The following is a 23,405-nucleotide window of genomic DNA, read 5'->3' as shown; positions in this document are numbered from 1 at the left end:
GCAGTGCACCAATAGGTTCAGATCAATCAGGATCCAGATCTATATCTCATCTGACCAAAATAAATGAGGATTATTTTGAAAACTATTAAAGATAAAGAGTTTTTTGCCAGCAGTAAAGAGCACCAAGACAAAATTTACAATTAAGTCATAGGCGGATCCAGGGGGGCCTGCCCCCCCCCCCCCCCCCTTTTGTGAAAAAAATTTGGATGATTATATAGGGAATCACTGAAGCATGACTGGAGAGCTCCCCCTTAGGAAAAGTTCTGGATCCGCCACTGTAAGTCAAGAGAATTGACTGCTAATGGGAGAAAAAAAAACCCAGATTTTTTTTTAATTTTTAGTCTCTTTATTGTGTTGATGGCAAAACACTACAGAAAAAAAATTTCAGCATTACAAGACAAAGAAGAAATATACTTATGAATTTTATCATAAGACTACAATGTTGGTAAGTGGCCATCATTTAGAAAGCACTTAGATCAAGGTATGTGACACATGTTTATGCCCTGCCTATGATTGTAGGGAGGTATTATATTTTACATTTTATGGGTGTGTCCAATAAAAGTTGGTTAAAAGGGGCATTAGTTGTTAAATTGATTGATTGATTGGTGTTGAACGCCACTTTAAACATTGTGTGCTATTTCACGGAGGTCAGTTTTAATTGGTGGAGGAAGCTAGAGAGAACCACCCACCTTCAGTAGGAAAACTAACACTCCTAGTCAATCTTTTACAATCATGATCACCAATTTTACAATATGTCTGATATTTCTCTGTGTCAACAGATTATTTAGTATTCAACTCTTCCTATAGTCTCTTTACAAAGGTATATACAGATGTGCCACTGGAATGAGTCCCTTTTTTGACACATCAAATATATCAATGGGTTGCAATTTCACCTGAGACTACTATAACACATATTTATAGTTATAGTAGTCTCAGATTTCACCAAGGTAATATTTCAATGAGTCAATAATTTTCATCTTACAATAAGATTTTTGTGTAAATGTTGTTTTATTGTTTAAAATCAAGTCAAGAAGTAAAAAATAATGTATGTGATAACTGAGGAATATATGTCGTAAACATGTATATGAATGGGTTGTGATTTTGTCATGAAACTTTGTTATGGGTGATGATTTCACAGACTACAATATATTCATATATTAAGGAGGGAATGGGGTGGGTTTAAAATCCCAGCTGCACATCTGTACCCAAAAACCCATGTGCACCTTCAGTAATTGGCCTAGATGAATATAATATGTCTGGGCAATTATTGACAAATATTATTGGAATGAGTGATGGCATGAAAGCTGTGCATATGTTGGAACTTTATTTTTTTTTTAAAGTTTGTAAGGTAAAATTCCATATGGTCTTTTGGTGATCCCAATTTACTGTGTCTAATTAAAGGAGACTAAGAAGAAGAAACAAATAAAATGAAAGATTTCCAAGACGTTATTATTGTTGACAAAACCAGAAGCTGGTAATGTCGATTGATTTATATTTTGTAAACAGGTTAAGCACGTACAACGTAACTGAACGATTGGACTTTGACTTTTTCCTCTAAGTAGACGGCCAATCAAAATCGTCAAACACCACGCATTGACCGTATGGTTTCTAAAATTAGAATCTAGCACAACAAATCTCTGGAAAAAAGTACACAGCTGACGAAGTGAATGCCGGTGAAAGAAGAATACTTACAGTTTCCTCATCTGAATGGTCGAATGTTTGACCAGAAGACAATAGCAAATCTGTTTTCGGCCAGTGCTGCAACCAACGTTGCCATTCAGTTTTGTCACAAGGTAAATTTTTGACCCATATTACGTTACGTGACATAATACCCTTTTTACACTGAGTGTATTTATTAATTTTCATTGTCAATATAGAATGACATAGTTTCGGTTATTTTGACTACAAAAGTCGTTGAATTAACAAATCATATGGGTTTAATTACTTTTTTTAGAATATACACGACTTTATTCATTTCTAATGATTAAACAGCTGTTTATAAAATTTTGATTTAAAAGCTAGGCCATGGTCATGCAGTTCTCTTTGACTTTGAACCAGGTCCAGTAATTTTGTTCAGCTAATAAGTCAGTTCATTTTAAAGGCTATATGATTGTCTATGGATTAACAAATTTATCTCCCATGGGACTTTTCTTGCAAAGTGGTCTAAGTATCCAGGTATAACTATTGTGAGTTCCAATTCTGCACAGGGCATGTGCACTCAAATCCAATCTTAATTGACTAGGATTGTCATCTAAGATTGGTGGTTCTCTCCTACATTCTGGAGTACTCCAGCTTCCTTCACGATTAAAAAAACGACTGTCATGAAATAGCACAATAGTGTTGAAAGTGGTATTGAACACCAATCAATCAATTAAATCATACTAGAGGAATGAAATTACTGGCCATTTCTTGAATTAAAAAGGGATGAAAAATACCTTAATTAGACAGGAACCCTTCTAATTAGAGTGTGTGAATAGACGTATTTACACTTGTATGCAAATTTGTTCGCCATTCTGAGAATCACACAGGTTAAACTTTGACAAAACAATTCAAAAAATTTGACGTCACAATAAAAATGTGATTGTTGCTTGACGTCAAAAGGTTATTCGGAAGCCATCTAATTTCATTTGGAGACAAAATTCAGCTAAATACCAAAAGTGTAATTATGTTTATAGTGATCAATATATGGTCTATGACATCAGACAATTACATGTACTTATACATGTACAATTAGCTTTGAATATTCAACTGTCTTGACATCAACATCTACAAAGACAATACACATTCTTCATTGACTAAGTTGACTTGCACTATTATATGTATAAATAACCACAAAAAAAACCCAATAGACAACCAATATACATGATAAATGTATAGTATATAACAAAATTAAACTGACAACCGAAGATTTTCTATACACGCCAGTTCTCTAAAGGACAAAATATAAAACTAAAGTAAACCAGCAACAAGGTACCATAATTTGTTTCAATAGACAAATTCTTTCCCCCCATTTGACAATTTTTCATAGAGAACAATATTCATATTCAAAATTGACAACAACACTTCAATTGGTCTGCAATTTATTATCTAAGGTCTACATGTTTCACCTGCCAGGCAGGCGTTTTCAGGACAATTTATGTACAATTCATTCTGCCTGAGGTACTCAAAGTGGAGCAAACATGTAGACCTTAGATAATAAAATTGCAGACCAATTGAAATGTTGCTGTCAATGGAATATTATTTAAGGATTGCATTCTATTGCATGATTTGACAACCTGGCATACAAAGGTATCCACTTTAGGGACTCTACCAAAAGGATTTCAAAGGCGTTGGTTCACCACACAGACTTTAATTCATAGAGAACAATTATAAAAAAAATATTTAGATATAAATAACAAATCATTTATCATATAAAAAGAAGATGTGGTCTGATTAACAATGAGAAAACTAACTCAAATTTCACAGAAATTAACAACTATATAGGTCACCATACAGCCTTCAACAATAAGTTAAACCAATTGTGCATAGTCAGTTTATAAGGCCCTGAAATGGCATTCAGGTAAAACAATTCAAATGAGAAAATTGACGGCCTGATTTATGGACCAAATAATGAATGAATAAGATATATGATATACAACAAACTTAAACCACTGAATTACCAGCTCCTGATTTGGGACATCCACATACAGAACGGGCAGGGTAAAAGAAGTTGAAAGCAATAACCTTGAACCGTGGTTAAACAGTACAACATAAGAACAAACTATAAAAATTAGTTGAAAAAATATTTACTCATTTGATCGATGAAAATAGAAATACATCTAACAAAAACACAGTGGATGTGGCAGGGTTCTTATATTTACCACATTTCTGTGAGTACTATCAGTTACTGATTGATAGTTCAAAGCCTTAACCCTTTCCTCCATAATGACGCCTTTTGACGCCACCCCCTTTACTCCATAATGACGCCTTTTGACGCCTGTGTAGTACCTCAGTTGAAACACTTCGACTACAAAGTGTCTGCAGTTGACTTAATAAAGTTTGTATCCAATATGAAAAGGAATATCATAGGAATATCTGACTTAAATTTATCTGATGAAATAGTTGTTTTTCACAATGCTTTAGTACTTCAAATCATAAGTTCAGCATTTTATAAAAAAAATCCTATGCGAATCAAGTATGCAAAAAAAAAATTTCAATGGAGGAAAGGGTTAAACAACTAATAAAAAATGTAAATTTTCAGTTAATATGAAATGTTTTACAATATTACTTTTTTATTTCCAGTTACTGTTAGTGCACTTTTTCTAACTTCCCAACACCAAGTGGCAAAGAAAGAAAACACAGCCACTGAACATTTTTTTAATCTTGTTTTAATATATTGGAATAATTTGTGAATACTCAGCAATTTATTGCAAAATGGTGAAGGATATGTCTGCTGTTCAACCAAAGAATCTCCCTCGGTATGTAGAAAAAAATGTGCAATATTAGATCATTTTTAAGTTGCTATTTGTGAATGTTTCCTTTTGTACAAGCCCTTATAGTGTTAAAATAACTTTGAAAATAAAAATATCACTCAAAAATTAGATTTTAAAGCCTCAAGGTGATGAAGGAGTGAAATAACAAGTGACAAGAGGCCATTGACTTTTAGTTGATCCTTAATTGATAACATGCTTAAGTAATTATACTATAATTATGTTAAAATTGTGATGTATACAGTTACGCAAAATGTAATAGGCACATAGAAGTACACTAGTATGTCTTACAATATCACATGAAAAGCAAAAACTACAAAACATGATAATAATATCAGTTGTATTAAAAGTGACATCTAATCCAGATAATGATTATAATATGAAGTAAGAAAAAACATGTGCATGAAAGATAGGGCGAAAACATATATATATATAGTTTTTCGTTCCCATTTTTAAATAATAGTAGATTTAAAGTAGCATAATTCCCTAAAAATATAGCACCACATTTGTAATACATTCTTATTTAAAATCTATTTAGACCATGGTACTGTGTTCTAAAGATTATAAGAAACATTTGTATATAGCATTACTGTAAAGACTACAACTGATCTACATGCATATGGTCACTGGTGTGATTTTTTTTTATACACAACATTGTACAATATCCATGTTAGAATTCTTTTATCTTGCAGGGAAAACAAAGCTGAAAATATGGAAACAGACACACCTCCCTCTCAAAGAGCACATGTTCAACAGGACCCAACAAACCAAGCTCTAGATAGGATGAGCATTAGGAGATCTGCATGGGAGCCAGTTTGGGGACCAGTCTTTAAGAACAAGGAACATTTTGTAGAGATGCACCTTTGTTAAAAACCTGATGCCATGTAGCTTTAAGCATTTCAGATTTACTAGCTCTTGAGAGTGATACTGTGCTGTTTAATTTTGTATATTTTTGGGTTTGGTTTCATTTATTAACCAAGATTTGTTTGATTTTATATCATGCTGCTTTATGATATTAGCCTATATATGTTTATAACATAATTCTGTTATTAATCCAGTTTTTCAACTAGATTGATAATAAGAGTCATTTTCGCTATCACTGAAAAGGATGTTTGATTTTGGTAAGTCTTATATTTTGCAATGATTGATTGTTCTTTGAGCAGTCTTAGATGACTTATTATAACTAAATCTAAATACAGAACAAGTACAGTGGCAGACAATCTTTCACCATTTTACAATATTTTGCTTTTATGTTTTGTGCAGTGATATTTTTGCTTGACATTTTGTGCAATGGGGTGATGGTGTTTGAATCATATAAAATAAAACAGTTACTAAAAGAAATTTAAGTATGCAAACCCCTTAAGGATACCTCTGGTTTATTTACCTCTATTTTCGGTGCTAGTTAATATAGGGCACATTAAATTGATATAACTGTAATACATGTATATATAGATTGTGTTGTCATTATGTTGTGAATTATTTTGTTTGATATACAGTAAAACCTGTCATCATGGTCATGAAAGGCCAACTTTTATTGTGAAAGAAAGTTTTTAAACCCAAACCAGCTTATTTAAAATATGAATAGTTTGAGAAGAAAAAAAAATTCTTATACCAAGGTTCTATAAAGACATGTTCTGAGTGTTCAAAATCTACAAAAACCAATCGGCATTATTATTAGTATTGATGTTTTTAATCATTCAAAATATCTAGGATTCTTTTTACTGATGTATTTCAGTTGTCTTGTCATAATATTTTGAACAGATTTGTTTCATTATTAAAAAAAAAAGTAGTGTTTCTGTATTGAATGATTCGATTCAAAAATCTATATCCCAACATATCAACCTCCAGATAACATAGATCTTTAGATAGACGTTCATATGTGCTGCTGCTTCAAACTTTTCAAAGCTTTAACCTCATTGTTTTTATTTCTGCTTTTTTAAATCATACCTATTGCCTTTTAGGATACAAAATTTAAAAAAAATGAGTATGCATAATTTGAAATAGTAAGATTTCAACACCATCAGCTTTGTACAACATATATGTATCTTGACTTTTATTGTATAATTATATGTATTTCATTGACACAAACGTGAAGCTTTATATTTTTACTGGTGATTTTATTTATTGTAAATTTGGAGGAGTATAATATCATTTACATTTTATTTTTATACATAGAATAATGAAAAAGGTGATTTTTGTTTGTTTATAGAAATGTTTTGGATAGTTTAAACTGAAATGTGAAAACTTTAACACTTCCATTTTTGAATAAAATTAATGTTAATATCTTATTATTTGTTTTATATGAAAGAGGCATTAGTTAATGCAGATCTCATTAGGGTGGGAATTTGTAGTCTTTTCAAATTGAATGTAAGAAGAATGTTTATATTTAAAAAAAAAAAGGGAGGAATATTTTTTTTTATAAATCCACATGTAAAACTAGTCATCTTGAAAAAAAAGCTTTCTACAAATTAAATTGTAAAAACTTTATTTTCATCATTGTTTTTGTATTGTCAGATTTTGTACTTTTACGGTAAGAATTATAAACAAAACTTTCAAAAGTTAGAAAAAAGCCAGTTAAAAAGTATTATTTAAATGATACATGTACTTATTGTTCCATTTTGATTGAATAACTAATGTGAAATGGTTTGTGTTTTTAAATTAATTTTAAATAACAACAATTAAAGACGTGTTGAGCATTTTAAATGAGCACTTGATTTATTATACTGTGTATGATACTAAATAAAAATGTAATTTATATCTGTGTCATCTTATTATTGATAGTTTGTTCCAAATCTTACATGCTACATTGGAATGGTAATGTTAAGACATCTAAACCATATATATTTATATTATCAGCTGTTATTGATTCAGAAATGTCCAGAGTTGTCTTTCTTTTGCTGTAACTTATCACTTATAATAGTATATACTCAAGTCTAGTTAATTTATTTCATAAAATTCATTCTATAGAATTTCATTTATCTTTGTCAGAGAATTTCCTTAACCTTTGTCAGAGAATTTCTTTAGCCTTTGTCAGAGATAGAATGATGTTTTAATTTTTCATCTATAAAAAAAAAAATTCAACCCATATGGTTGAAGTGTTGTCCCCACCTGCCAATGTGCATTGCCCTTAACCCTTTCCTCTATAATGACGCCTTTTGACGCCACCCCCCTTACTCCATAATGACGCCTTTTGACGCCTGTGTAGCACCTCAGTTGAAACACTTCGACTACAAAGTGTCTGCAGTTGACTTAATAAAATTTGTATCCAGTATGAAAAGGAATATCATAAGAATATCCAACTTAAATTTATTTGATGAAATAGTTGTTTTTTGCAATGCCTTAATACTTTAAAGCATATTTTCAGCATTTTATTAAAAAAATCCTATGCGTATCAAGTATGCAAAAAAAAAAAATCAATGGAGGAAAGAGTTAAATACTATCATTATTGAAAACAAAAGTGGAAAAATAATTTCCAGAAAAACTCATTTGAAAATCTGATTTTCATCTCCCTTTCACCAATATAAAAATATATGTTTGTCTTCTATATTAAAGGACAAGGCTAGAAGCTGACTAGTTCTACTTATGTTACTCTTTGAAGGTTGTTGGTTTAATGTGGGCACTGACTCAAAATACCTAATGTGATGAAATGATTCAATTATTGTTTAAATTGTTTGTACATTTGGTACTGCTGAGTTGTATATTTTCTGAATTGTGTGGTGTCTGTAGCTTTTGTTATTACACTGAATGAGATATAAAAGTTTGAATACTTACAAAAGCAGGATATATTCTGAGCATTTTCCTCGATAATAGTAGTTATATGCAAGATTTGCTTACAGCCTGACTATACTTCAAGCAAAATAACAGCTTGACATACCTTATAGCGGGTGTAAATTTTCGCGGATTGAACAAAAGTGTCAAAATATATTCCACTAATTTAAAACTGTATATGCAAAAGTATTGATTAAAGTTTTGAATATGCCAAAATAATTTGTATACCTTATTAAATGAAAATCGTGGAATTTTCACCTGTGAAAATAACCCACTATAGGGCATGTTGCAGAAGATTAAAAATATTTTTTTGTTGTTTTTGGTTGATGTCTAATTGTTGTATCCCCTACATCTTCTGGTATTTATCTATAGAAAATGAACATGTGGAGAGTTGTATCATTGGCAATCATACCACATCTTATTTTATATGAATACCATCATCTAAATTCTACACCAGTGTCTGTACTTGTATCCGTGTCTCCTTTCATAAGAAAAAACGTGTAAAGATATCTATCTCTGCATAATGCATTATCAATATAATGAATACTGTTTTTTGCAAATAAATTTCTTGAAAGAAGAATGTGTCAACAATACACAGATGCCCTAATTACACTATAATTTTCAATGTTCAGTTGACAATGAAATTTGGGTCAAAACACTAATCTGGCATGAAAATTAGATAGTTCATATCATACTAGCGAACATGTGTACTAAGTTTCAAGTTGATAGGACTCCAACTTAATCAAAAACTACCTTGACCAAAAACTTTAACCTGAACTTGGAACAGACAGACAGACAGATGGAATGTTGAAAGGACACACAAACCAGAAAACATAAATGTGTCTTAAAAAACAACTTTAATTCTTGAAATATGATTCTTTTTTATTACTTGTCATTGGCTTTGAACCAGCTGTCAGTAACTGGTAGCGCTCTCAGATTTGTACTTTGAGGATTTATAAATTGCCTGCCATGTCTTGTCTGTGTTTTTGTTAAATATTTTTCTACCTTGTATTGATCTGATTAATAAAAGCAGTTTCAACTGGTTTTTGTCTGGTCATGACAAAGTCAAAAGGCAAGATCTAGGTTTTCTGTGTCTATTGTCGGCAGTGGTGGCAGCATCAACAATGTATAAGTTAGTGATTAGGTTCAATTTATGGAGAACCGCTAGTGGTAGGTCAATGAAATTTGTTATGCAGTTGTGTTAGCATTGACACAACACATCCATGGAGATTATTTGGCCCACGTCTCATTCATTGTCTAGCGTTGACTTTGAACATTGTGCTTGGTTAACATGTATGAGTTTGTGATTAGTTCAGTTAACGGGAACCAATTGTGGCAGGATTGTTGTGTCCTGCCCTTTTTATTATCCTTTATTTTTTAAAGTTAACATGTATTACTTTGTGATTAGGGTCTATTTTATGGGAAACCACTAGTTAAAGGTCAATGATGTTGGGTATGCAGTTGTATATATAGTAAATCTCATTTCTATGGAGATTATTTGGCCCCACCCTTAAGTCATAGCTATAGGAAGATGTGGTGTGTGTGAGAATGAGACACCTCTCCATCAAAAAAACAATTATAAAAATAAACCATTTTATGTCAATGTACGACCTTCAAAACGGAGCGTTGGCTCATACCGAACAATAAGCTATAAAGGGCACCTAAAATTACAAGTGTAAAACCATTCAAACGGGAAAACTAGACTAGTATGGACACAAGGTCATGTTTTTCTTTGGCTGTTTATGATATCTTTACACTAAATCCATGGGATTTTGGATGTGTACAGATTGATTGTTTAGTCTTAGAAGCATGATTTTTTTTATTAGTTGTTAGTGGCTTTAAACTAGCTGTCAGATAACTGCAAGTACTCTCAGATCTGTTCATTGTGTCTTTTTGTGTTGGGATGTATAAGTACCCAGCCACGTCAACTTGTATTTTTGTCCATCTGATGAGTTAAGCCTTTTTCAACTGATTTTTATACGACCGCAAAATTTGAAAAATTTTCGTCGTATATTGCTATAACGTTGGCGTCGTCGTCGTCTGCGATGACTATGACGAAGACAACATCGTCATCATCGTCGTCCGAATACTTTTAGTTTTCCCACTCTAACTTTAGTAAAAGTGAATAGAAATCTATGAAATTTTAACACAAGGTTTATGACCACAAAAGAAAGGTTGGGATTGATTTTGGGAGTTCTGATCCCAACATTTTAGGAATTAGGGGCTAAAAAGGGCCCAAATAAGCATATTCTTTTTTTTCGCACAGTAACTTTAGTTTAAGTAAATAGAAATCTATGAAATTTTGACACAAGGTTTATAACCTCAAAAGGAAGGTTGGGATTGATTTTGGGAGTTTTGGTTTTAACAGTTTAGGAATTAGGGGCCAAAAAGAGGTCCAAATAAGCATTATTCTTGGTTTTTTAAGTAAATAGAAATCAATTGGAGTTATCTTTCTTTGTATAGAATAGTAGTTGAATCCACTTTTTTGCACCATAACTTTAGTATAAGTGAATGGAAATCTTTGAAATTTAATCAGAAGGTGTATGACCTCAAAAGGAAAATTGGTATTGATTGTTGGGAGTTTTGATCCCAACATTTAAGGAATTAGGAGCCAAAAAGGGGTCCAAATAATCATTTTTTGGGGTTTTCGCACCATAACTTTAGTATAAGTAAATAGAAATCTATGAAATTTAAGCACAAGATTTATGACCATAAAAGGAAGGTTGGTAATGATTTTGGGAGCCTTGGTCCTAACAGTTTAGGAATAAGGGTCCCAAAGGGTCTAAAATTAAACTTTGTTTGATTTCATCAAAAATTGAATAATTGGGGTTCTTTGATATGCCGAATCTAACTGTGTATGGAGATTCTTAATTTTTGGTCTCCTTTTCAAAATGGTCTACATTAAGGTCCAAAGGGTCCAAAATTAAACTTAGTTTGATTTTGACAAAAATTGAATCCTTGGGGTTCATTGTTATGCTGAATCTAAAATTGTACTTAAATTTTTGATTATTGGCCCAGTTTTCAAGTTGGTCCAAATTAGGGTCCAAAATCAAACTTGATTTCATCAAAAATTGAATAAATGGGGTTCTTTGATATGCCAAATCTAACTGTGTATGTAGATTCTTAATTTAGGTCCTGTTTTCAAATTGGTCTATATTAAAGTCCAACGGGTCCAAAATTAAACTTAGTTTGATTTTAACAAAAATTGAATTCTTGGGGTTCTTTAATATGCTGAATCCAAACATGTACTTAAATTTTTTATTATGGGCCCAGTTTTCAAGTTGGTCCAAATCAGGATCTAAAATTATTATATTAAGTATTGTGCAATAGCAAGAAATTTTCAATTGCACAATACTCAGCAATAACAAGAAATTTCCAATTGCACAATATTGCACAATAGCAAGAAATCCTCAATTGCACAGTATTGTGCAATAGCAAGTATTTTCAATTGCACAGTATTGCGCAATAGCAAGAAATATCTAATTGCACAATATTGTGCAATAGCAAGAATTTCAATTGGAGTTATCTTTCTTTGTCCAGAATAGGTAGTTGAATCAACTCAAATCATTGTTTTATACAATATACAATGTATATTCACTTTTACTACCAACTGATAAATTAAGACAATCTTTACCATTCAGTGATAACAAGCACATTTTTACATTTTAATATTTTATGATATATTTAAATGAGTAATTATTGTTGCAAACTCCATTAGAAATTTGAATTGAGATCAGATAGGGGGATGTGAAAATTGTGGGGGGGGATTAAATTTTTCTCATTTAAATTTCATAAATAGAAAATTTCTTCAAACATTTTTTTGAGAGGATTAATATTCAACTTTTAAGTTCATTATACCACATTCATTCTGTGTCAGAAACCTATGCTGTGTCAACTATTTAATCTCAATCCAAATTTAGAGCTGTATCCAGCTTGAATGTTGTGTCCATACTTGCCCCAACCGTTCAGGGTTCAACCTCTGTGGTCGTATATAGCTGCGCCCTGCGGAGCATCTGGTAATAGTTCGTTCTTATGTTATAATGTTATACCACTGTCCCAGGTTAGGGGAGGGTTGGGATCCCGCTAACATGTTTAACCCCGCCACATTATTATGTATGTGCCTATCCCAGGCTGTAATTCAGTGGTTGTCGTTTGTTTATGTGTTACATATTTGTTTTTCTTTCATTTTTTTACATAAATAAGGCCGTTAGTTTTCTCCTTTGAATTGTTTTACATTGTCTTATCAGGGCCTTTTAAAGCTGACTATGCAGTATGGGCTTTGCTCATTGTTGAAGGCCGTACGGTGACCTATAGTTGTTAATGTTTGTGTCATTTTGGTCTTTTGTGGATAGTTGTTTCATTGGCAATCATACCACATCTTCTTTTTATATTTGAAACTTTTACTTTGTTTACATGTATTAGTATGCGATTGGGGTAGTTTGGAAAATTACTTTTGGTATTTCAATGATCTTTGATATGCAGTTTTTTTAAGCATTGGCACATCTCTTTTCAATGGATATTACTTAGCCCTGCCCCATCAGTCATTGTCCGGTATTGACTTTGAAACTTTTGCCTAGTCTACTTGTATTAGTTTGTGATTTGGATAATTTATGGAGGACCACTAGTGGTAATTTATTGATATTTGGTATGCAGTTTCCGAGCATTGGTACATCTCATTTACATTGAAGCTTTTTACCCTGTCCACCAGTCATAGTCCAATGACGTTGAAACTTTGGTTACGGTAAGTGTATATGTCTAAATTTGTGAATAGGCGGGGAACCACTTCGTGATAGTTAATGGTATTTGGTATGTAGTTGCATTAGCATTGACACATCTCATTTCCAGTGAGATGTTTTGGTTTTGTCCCTATAGGTATGGTCTATTGAGCTTGAAATTTTTGCTTAGTTTACATGTATTAGTTTGTGATTCTGTCATTTTAATGGGAAACCACTAATGGTAGGTCAATGGTATTTGGTATGCAGTTGTATTAGCATTGGCACATCATATTTCCATGGACATTGTTTGGACCTTTACCTTGAATCATGGTTCATTGACTTGAATATTTTGCATAACTTATATTTTAAAAGTATTGCTATTTTCATTTCAATATTTGCATTTTTACTTTCAAAATGACAAAAGGTGAGACTTATCTCAATTTATACAGTTGTAGTACAAGTCTCTGGTTGTTTATAAGTTCTTGTTTAAGTATTCTGGTGGAATGTATTTATGAATGAATTACAGTGGATACATATGATTATAAGAAAAACTTATATGTTCGTGAAAATTTAATTTCATGCTTTTTTCCCCAAGTCTGCATACATGCCTACAGATTTTTTTTATTTTTGAACATTTAATTTCTGATGATTGTGGGTTATAGATCTGTAACTCTTTTTGTTTGTGTTCTGGTTTGCAGTGTATTTCCTTTGGTGCTCAGGTACCTTCTTCTGTTGATTGAACATCCTAAATATTTGCTGAGATATAGGTATGTAAAATATGTCATCACTCATCAATATTGGTTAGTGGTCCAAAAGCTGGCCTGCTGATGTTTATACCATTGGTGGTGGATAGATGTGCAGTTTATTGAGAAGGTTGTAAATACTGTAGCTTTTAATGATTCTGTAAATAGGGTTTCAGATGTGTTTGTATACGAGTTCACTGTAGCTTATATGTTTATCTTGCTTTGTTTTGTTTCTTCCAAGTTGTTTTATCTTTTTGAACTCCACACCTACAGAACTGGATGAATTAAAAGTTGAAAATTACCTTTTTCATTTGTCTTTAATTCAGTTTAGAAAGAGAAAATCAACAACTTTTGTCAATCTTTCTCAACAAGAAATACAAGGTCATTGATGATTACCAGTATATTGTAGTAGACAACAAATCTAAAAGTTGACAAGTACATGAACAGGTTAATTTGCATACAGCACAATCAAACCAAACAACCTGACCTTAATGACTTCATAGATAGAGCCCACACAATGGTCTCTACTCAATCTTATAGTTTTTGTATACTGATATTGATTTCAACAACTCTCAATACTATGTCTTGCCGATTATTGGCAAGTTATACAACAACAGTTTACTCTAAAGATCGAAAGGCTTCTCTTATGTTCCTTTTGTTCTAAAATTAATATGATTCAATAATCTAATATAGAATAAATTGAATACATGTATTGTGAAGGACAACAATCTTATATAGAATAAATTGAATCCCTGTATTGTGTAGGATATTGATCTCCCTGATGTATACCATATGATGTTGACATTCCTATTGACATGTTCAGGTAACATGTGTTGTAAGACTTTCCTGGCGTACCATTCAATGAATGCATGATAGTCAATTTCTACTTTGTATTAGCTTTGTTTGTTTTATGTAGTGGAAATCTCCTGTTACCTAATTTATATGTTGTTTTTAATCATTATGGAATCATATTTGGACTGTTAAAGCTATGTGGTATATCACACATTAAAAAGCTTCAACAAATAAAGTTTATCTTGCAGGCCCATAGTTGTAATCTGTTGTACAGTATAAATTTAGCATTTGCTCCTCATAGATTATAATACCAGTCAGTGGACCTTCTTCAACATGTGATCTGATTCACTATGTACTTTTTGTTGTTGTGTTAGTATAAGAAGCAGATTGATTGTTGCTTGTTTACTGTGTCTTTGTTATGATGAGCTTCAGTCAGTAGAACTAGGGTTAACACTATCTACATATCTGACAATCTAGATGGTATTACTGGACTATTATACATAGATAACTGAAGTACATATTCTTCAAGTACATTATTTCTTTTTTTAGTGTGATAATAGAAAATAGGAAGATATGGTACAATTGCTAATGAGACAACTCTCCATCAGAGATCAAATGACTTAGAAGTTAGTCACGCTACAACCTTCAATAGTCTATGTTAAATTAATTCACCATTTTTTTCGAACTCTGGATTAATTAGAGCTTGACATATAATATTCACACCTGTCGATTGATGAAGATTGTGTGTTGACCTTTAAATGTCTCTCAGCTCTTTATGGGGGCTATCTGTTCACATATACCTCATATATCAGCTATATATGTAGCTGTGTACTAGACTGCAGACAAAAAAATAATTACCAACTATTCATATATCAACTTTAAAGTATTTTTATTCTCTTTAAAGTACAGCAATATGATATAAGTAAAACCATAACATATTAAAGACTTTGTTTAAATAAAATTTTCAACATTAAAGAAACAAATACATTTATGTAAGAACAAATTTTTGTATTTATGACATAGTCTGACATTTTGTGATTTATATCACATTAATCGTTAGACTTTTTTAAAATGTGAACAAAAATTTACCACGTCATATAAAAATATCTTCCTTTTATCATATTTTATATATAATATATACATAAGGCTACGTAAATAAACAGTACTATTTTAATACAAAATCTGTATAAGCAGAACAATGAAGAACAATTATTAAAATGACAACATGTAAAAAGCACATGATGCTGTTATTTGAGCTATTGTGATATTAACCTTCTATTTATAGATTAATATTTACATAATATGGTTTTACCATTACAATACATGATCAATGAAGCACATGAAATACTTTGGCTGATCCCTGAAAACGGATCTAAATGATCAACGGAAGATACTTTGTGTCATATATCTCTCACACACACACATCCATACACTTGTTGATATAGTTTCTCTTCAATATGTATGGTTTATTTCTTTTCAGAATCTGAATGACAAGTATGCTTGAAAAAAACCAAAAATATGTGTTGTTGAAAGATTTAAAATATCCCTGAAAATTTGAGATCATTGAGATCGTGGCTATGTGAAAGCCATTTATAATGTGTCCTTAATCACTTTAGTGATGGCACTTTGTTTTACTGACATAAATATCCCTGGTTAAGAAATGACCAGTCATTAGCACTGAGTGGAGACACATTAGGCCGTAAGATGTAGATAAATGAATCCCTTAGTCATCATCATCTGGGTCATGTTCCTGAAGAACTGCCATAGAATCTTTAACTGCATGGTACATTATATTCTTGACCTAAAAAATAACATAAAGCTTCATTAAGATTTCAGTTACAATGCCTTTATAGATTTATAATGTAAACAGACCTGTATAAAATTTCAGTAATTTTCACTAGAGTTATCTCTCTTAGTTCAGAGCAAGGGTCTATGTAACAGCTACTAGTTGAATGCATTTACAAATTATTATGGTGAACTTAAGCTTTTTTATAAGCTAGCTTAAAAAAATGCAAATTACTTCCTCTACATTTCTTTCAAACATTGTGATAATGCAACAAACATTTTTACAGTGGCCATCTGTGTATCAAATATTCAAATTCATCTAACAAATAAATTACCTGTAGTTTATCCTCATGGTTGGAATGTGTATCTGACAGACCTCTGAACTCTTGTGTGAGACTAACACAATTATTTAAGTGCTCAGGAGAAACAAAATCTTCAGCAACCTTTATACAACTGTGTAGATTGCGAACTTGATGTGGTGCCCCTGCAGGTATGAATATGGCATCTCCCATACATTGTACAATAGTGTATCCTAGTACACCATACTCCTTGTAAAGTCGTTCACGTAATTCCTCATCTAAATACCATGCCTGGTCATGGATGGGATCATGTTCTGCTTCTATCTCTTCACCTCTTTCTTTCCCAACCTGAAGCATAAAGTATTTCATAAATATAAACTCTTTACGCTACTCATATTTCAACATTTATTAGTCAAAGCCATAATAGAGCAGTGAAATTTGTTCTATTTCAGAGGAAGTACCTTTCAAACAAATGGTTATATTACTATTGTATATGTTCATGAATGAGACATTTTTACAGACCTAGACAAAGAGAGTTCCTATATAGAGGTGTAATTTCAAGCTTTTGCATTGGAAATGGTAACAGCATACACAAAAGGGCCATTGTTTGAGATTCCTTTGTGTTTATGAAAGGTCATATGACCTTTATTTACAATATTTGATATTTATAAGTCACATGACAGTTTGATATCTAAACAATGAGTGACACTAATATTTGTACATATTTATGACACTCAACTTGTCCAAAGTTGATTGGTGAATGCAATATTTATTTACCACAAAGTAAACATTGATATTAGATAAAGAACTATTTATCTAGGTCAACACTACATTTCCTTTGATAAGGCATTAACCATTTCAATGGAAATCAATTGACAGAATTTTGTAACAATGAATTGTTCAGCTGATTTCACAGAAATCAATAAATAATTCTATAGTTCAGGTACTTGTTTAGTTTAAGTGGTCTCTTCATGCATAGTGAAACATTGATAGTTTAGTACAATTATTGGTAAACTGAGAAAATAAAGTAATTACTTAGTTCCTCAATAAGACAACGTTTAAAACCCTTCATATCTGTTGTGAAATTATATCAAATTGTTGATTTCCTCCTTTTTTCTTGATTGATTGCAAACTTACCATATTCAGAAAGTCTCTCATTTTGTCAGCATCAATGGCATCAAATATATGCCAGAGAGCTCCTGGTACTTCATACACCTCTCGTACACGTCTCTTGGTTATGATATCACATCCAGCGTTATCAATCGCCTGTAAAGCAGCACTTTCATGTATTGCTTTACCACCGGGTCCATCATCAGGGATACCAACAAACACCATAACATTAACAGCATCAGAGACATCTAAATGCAGATTGGTAGTACCCTCAGCAGGAAAATAAGCTGAGCCTGAAATAATAAATAAGTTACAGTCAGATTAATTTAACATTCAGTAAAGGAAAATCTGGAGAAATAAAGATGTTACAATGAAATAGATTTTACTGTCAGTTAAGTACAGTTTATACAATCTCAAATGTCATAGTTGACATTAAATTAACATTTAAATAGAAATTAGTGCTATTATAGAACATCAAAGTGATATTGATATACACTATTAAAATTTCATGGTAATCATATTTTTCCCCTGTTATATAAGGTGGTGTATTTTTCATTTATATCTATATATTTTAAACATGACAAAGGAATTCTTTTTACTTTATCTCCTAATAAATTTTATTTACATTCTTGGTTTTGGTTGTTGACTTATTTATATATAGTATATAACAGAAAAATATCAGTGTTAAAATACATACCATATGCATTGTACATTTTAGGTCCTAGATCAGGTCTGACGAGGAAATCAGGTAGACGTGATGCCAAATTGAGTTTACCATGACGATGAGTATATTCCGGCAGTGGCAAAGCTTGCATGAGATCATCGAAATGATTTGGCATAATGTCGCTGAAATCATCACCAGGAGGCCAGTCCTTTAATTTGAGTAACATTGGGTTCTGGGTCTCATCAACCAAACGTTCTGAAAAAGTTAAAAGAAAAATATGTATTTACAGAATGAACCTTAAACTGCTATTGTGGTAATTATGCTGCATATCACAGAGTTTATATCTAGTATCAACCTGACCAAAAGTCATCTTGGATAGAAAAATTGTCAAAGTACATGTGTATAAAAATAAGAATCATTTATATGGTCCTAAAGAACTGCTAAATGAATGCTATCAAAATATTAATATGAGCAATCCACAGTACCTATATATATATGAATCTACCACTAAAGCCTTTAATGCTCCCCTGGACATTGCAAACATCTAAAGCCCTTCTTTTCAAAGCAACATTTTATAAACATTTTATACATATACATGTTTTGATAGCAAAAATAAACTATTTCATAAAGTAGAAAAGGTATCCCCATCTGTTTATCTGGTAACTTTGTATTGTACAATTATTATCAGGAGTATAAATCAATATATTGCAGATAGTGCCTGCAATTTATACAATATATAAACTTAAGTTTCACACCAATATTAAATTTCAATATTCAACTTTTTTCAGTATGGTAAGATTATGTAATATTAAATCAAAGCATTAGCAAAAGTAATTTGATCAATTTTCTCTGGTTCTTATATAAGTTTTTTGGCAAGAATATTATTCAGATTACATGATTACACAGTCTGAACTCATTGGGTGTTACCTGTCAGATCTAATTTATAGCAGTTATTATCATGCATATGTTAGCTTTCATTGAAACAGAATTATAAATCATTCTGAAGAGACTCAAATATTTCATCTCAATTCAAATGAAATAAAAATCTTTTGAAATGTTTTGATGCTCTACTAGGCCTGTGAAAATTTATAGTAGACCTGATATAAAAAATATCAACCATCCATTACACCTCAGATATTTGAGCAAGGAAAAGGTTCAAAGGTTTTTTTGAATTCATGCAAACGTAAACAAATATTACAATTTATTTTTATATTACTTGTAAATGAGAACTGTTTGTTACCCTCTAATTTTATTCATGGAATAAAAAGTTATAAAAGCTAGTCTAAACATGATCCTTTTTGGTTTGACAATTTTCATAAGGGGAAAAAAACAGGTAACATTAATCACTCAGACCAAGTTATTCTATAGACCTTCAATCTATTAGCAGAATTTAATTTTAAACTGTGCATCAGTACCTTTGGGGTACATATTATAAGAGGTTTCACTGTAAAAATATCATAAAAAGTAGTACACTTGTGTACTACAGTGTTTGGTTATTACACAAGAACTATGAGACAATAATATTTACCTTCAAGTTTTTCAAATCCATCCCAGAAATCTGACATTGGATGTCCAACCAATAAACATCCAGTTCGTGTATTAATCAGATCATTTTTTATTTTTCCAAACTGTTTACTAAAACTAGAGGGTCGCCATACTCCTTGATTTAATAGTTTATCAACGCCTGACACTAACACGGGCTGACCCCGCTTCCACTGTTCCTGAAATATTTTGATATTTCCTTTGTGTCGTGCATCATGAAGTCGTAACAAACGTCCATCACAAAGCCAAGAATGAGGAACATCAGGATATAAAACACTAGTTTCTGTCAATGTGCGTTTTAGAATGGGAGCATCCCGTGCTATCATGCCACTATGACCAAATTTTGGAATGTAATGCAGTAGTTTAATTGGATTGTTATTCTCCACATCTTTAGGTAGTTGTTTTTCTACAACTGACTGAATTATATCATCTAAAGTATTTCCAGACTTTTTCGATTTTTTTGTTTCACTAGATTTAACTTTGCTGCCTGCTGTTTTAGTTAATAATTCCCTCAAAGTAGAACAACTAGCTGGATTTTTCTTATCCCCTTCATTTTCACCACCTTGCCCCCCACCACAGGGTGACACAGGCTCGGTGATAGGATTATAAGATTTCCCATATTTGTCCACTTTACTGTAAGGAGATTCACTACGGTCTCGGCTATTTTCAGAGTCCATAGACGCTACGTCTGCTAGTAAACTTAATGGAGATGAATTATCTGGATTGTAACTATGAGCTTTGAAATTGCCATTATGTTTTTTACTCCCTTTGAATGACTTCCCATGTTCATCGGTACCATTCACCATTTTCTTCCCATGCTCTACTGCTTGCTTGGCAAGTTGCTGAAAAATATAATATTAATACTTAAAATCAAATCAATGAATCTATATCAACATCTTAATCTTACAAGTGTAGTATAAAATAGTTTTTTTTTTATTTCATTCATCATAAAAAAACAGAAAAAAAATAAGTGAATTGTTGCAAAAATGTTATGTTTATGGTTTAAACAAGAAATAATATACATAAATTTGTAGTCAAACACACGTTTAAAAGTTCTCAGAAGTTCATTTCTCTATCATCAATGCATCAATTCTAATGGACTCCTAAATTCTTTTTTAGACACTAGTTAGATGAATTGTAATAACTAATACAAGAAATTTGTTTTACAGCTTATCTTCTTGTTTATTTTATGATTATAAATCTAGATGAAGTTAAAAGTTAGAAGACAAGATCATAATATTGTTTGGTTTTAAAAAAGACGAGGGTAAATAATGGATAATGCATCTGCATACTTGCTGATCTGTTTTAGAGAAAAAGAGAAGTAATGTAACATTATATATCCTGAAGGCCCCCTTATCATGAACTATTATTCTTCAAGTGCAATATGAAGGGTAATAATAACTCTTAATAAGACATGCTTGATAAGTGTGCATTTGTTTGCATATTGCCTAAAACCATATATTATATTTCCTGATATTCTAATTAATGATGAAGCTTTGAGTACTTCTGATGAATTCACTTTCACCAGACAAGGAAGCTTAATTCAGGGCAAATCAATACATCCTCTCAATACTTTATCATCTCAAAATAACTTTGATTAAATATTTATCATCCAATACCTTTTTTTTTTATCTTTATGTTGATGTATTAAATTTTCTAAATCCTACTCAATTAAACAACGATTGTGATAAAATAATTCAGTCATGTCGGCAAGAACAAGTTAAATCAAGTTTAGCAAATGTTGATAAATCTTGTCCATATGTCCCTGAACAGTGAGCACAACAAGTGTAGTCTATCCTATATTCTACATGTCACACAGGTGTAAACAGAACAGGTGTAAACTGTACTTAATAGACCAGAAAAAACTACTCTAAGCTAACGTTATGTCATATCATAAATCTCTAGCTTTTTTTTGTTTTATTTTAAATATTTTTTTCTAAAAAATTTATACACATACCTGATTTATTCCATTTTTTGGTTGAAATTTAACAGCCTTCTGACACAAGCAGGTGGCTGGAAGATTCCATTTTGCTCTCATTTCATGAAGTAGTGTTCCAACTTCCCATAAAGCTAAAGTTAAAGGAAAGAAAAACTGGTTTCAATTACATGTTACATGTCTTTTTTTTTTATAAACTGTAACTCATCTTTCTTCTTTATCAAAGCATTTATAAATTCATGTAAATAAAGATGTACATCTTGATGAAGGATATTACTCAGATCATGTTTTTGAAATATAAAATTGATCTAGTATAAGGCAAAAGTCAGCTCATCTTCAAGTCTTATCTGAGTCATCAAAAATAAATGGCAATTTAAATCCATTTCTGGACAAAAAATTGATGTAAGTTCACTATTACTGGGTACATTTTCTATGTTATGTAATTTTTGCTAGTTACATTCAGAATAACTTACATTTGAGGTATCAATGCTGTCCTATTAAGGACAAAATAACAAAACTTGACGGACATGAAGGTTAAAACCTTTATACACTTACCATTTCTAAGAATAATTTGTGTTAACATGAGTTTATCAATCTAACCTTTATACACTTACCATTTCTAGGAATAATTTGTGTTAACATGAGTTTATCAATCTAACCTTTATACACTTACCATTTCTAGGAATAATTTGTGTTAACATGAGTTTATCAATCTCATGCTGTTGTCGATTAGAACTACAAGTAAGCCATTCTCTCTGCTCTTCATCGTCAGTGGTGATTGGCTCCATCTGACCTTTCTCCTCTCTTTCCATCTGTTTCTTTTTGACTTTGTAACAGTCGAGGCAGACCACGAAACCACACTTGTGACACACCCAGTGCATGTTAAATAACGTAGTATCACAGACATCACACATCTCACGTACACCAGTAACTGCTCTTTTCCACGCAATTTTGGCTGCAATTGAAAACATTTATTAAAATCTCATATGGAAACTAGTATGACAGTACAAAGCTGTAGTTTAATGAAATGACATTAAAAAAAATGCAATTTTTACGATTCAAGTGCTAGTAAAATATAAATAGTCCAAAGAATGAAAAATATGCTGTATTCACAATACTATTCTATCATAATATTAAATCTATATTTATACATTCAAACTACTTCAGTAGTAATTTAAGTTATGTTAATTTTCCTTCTTTTAGAGTAAGTGACTAATACATACCATCTTCACCAGCCTCGGCTATAGCATTTCTTTCTTGTTCCACCAGTTCACAGAATTTATCTCCCACTTTAGCAGCTATGTATTTACATGTTTCCAAATCTAACTTGGGTTCCATGACAGGTGTATGAGGTAACCATGGGTCAATGTCATCTCTCTCAGCATCCTCTAACTCAGAAAACCCAGCAATCGTAAGGAAACCTTTCTGGCTAAATCTCAGTCTGTAAAGAATAAAAAAAAATTATTTTGGAGAAAATCATAAAAATCTTTAACTATGAGCTACATTTATATTTTTACTGCCTTGTAAACATTTTGGCAATCTTGTCGGAAATTCTAACATTTTAGCTGTAAATTGGAACTTA

At 31.6% G+C, this 23,405-nt stretch overlaps 1 protein-coding gene and 1 long non-coding RNA gene across 7 annotated transcripts in view; one reads left to right on the top strand and one right to left on the bottom strand.

Moving 5' to 3' along the window:
• The first annotated feature begins 466 nt into the window (after positions 1-466).
• On the top strand, positions 467-7,224 carry LOC134714983 (uncharacterized). Of its 2 annotated transcripts, XR_010106599.1 has the most exons (4): positions 467-481; positions 1,507-1,793; positions 4,282-4,457; positions 5,162-7,224. It is a non-coding gene; the product is annotated as an uncharacterized LOC134714983 (long non-coding RNA). The 2 variants fall into 2 exon arrangements; XR_010106598.1 differs by lacking the exon at positions 467-481 and having other exon boundaries at positions 1,502-1,793.
• An 8,135-nt stretch (positions 7,225-15,359) lies between these two features.
• Positions 15,360-23,405, bottom strand: part of LOC134714982 (lysine-specific demethylase 3B-like) — an 89,524-nt gene continuing 81,478 nt past the window's right edge. For all 5 annotated transcript variants that reach the window (XM_063576773.1, XM_063576774.1, XM_063576776.1 and 2 more), the window contains 8 exons: positions 23,047-23,264; positions 22,497-22,778; positions 21,845-21,957; positions 19,874-20,729; positions 18,379-18,600; positions 17,709-17,974; positions 16,608-16,919; positions 15,360-16,288 (listed from right to left, as the gene is read on the bottom strand). In XM_063576773.1, coding sequence (XP_063432843.1) covers positions 16,211-16,288; positions 16,608-16,919; positions 17,709-17,974; positions 18,379-18,600; positions 19,874-20,729; positions 21,845-21,957; positions 22,497-22,778; positions 23,047-23,264 — 2,347 coding nt within the window. In that variant the 3' untranslated portion in view covers positions 15,360-16,210. The remainder of the gene's footprint in view (positions 16,289-16,607; positions 16,920-17,708; positions 17,975-18,378; positions 18,601-19,873; positions 20,730-21,844; positions 21,958-22,496; positions 22,779-23,046; positions 23,265-23,405) is intronic.

Source organism: Mytilus trossulus, chromosome 4, assembly GCF_036588685.1.
Source record: "Mytilus trossulus isolate FHL-02 chromosome 4, PNRI_Mtr1.1.1.hap1, whole genome shotgun sequence".
Classification (NCBI taxonomy): Eukaryota; Metazoa; Mollusca; class Bivalvia; order Mytilida; family Mytilidae; genus Mytilus; species Mytilus trossulus.
This window is presented reverse-complemented; position numbering and strand designations above follow the sequence as displayed.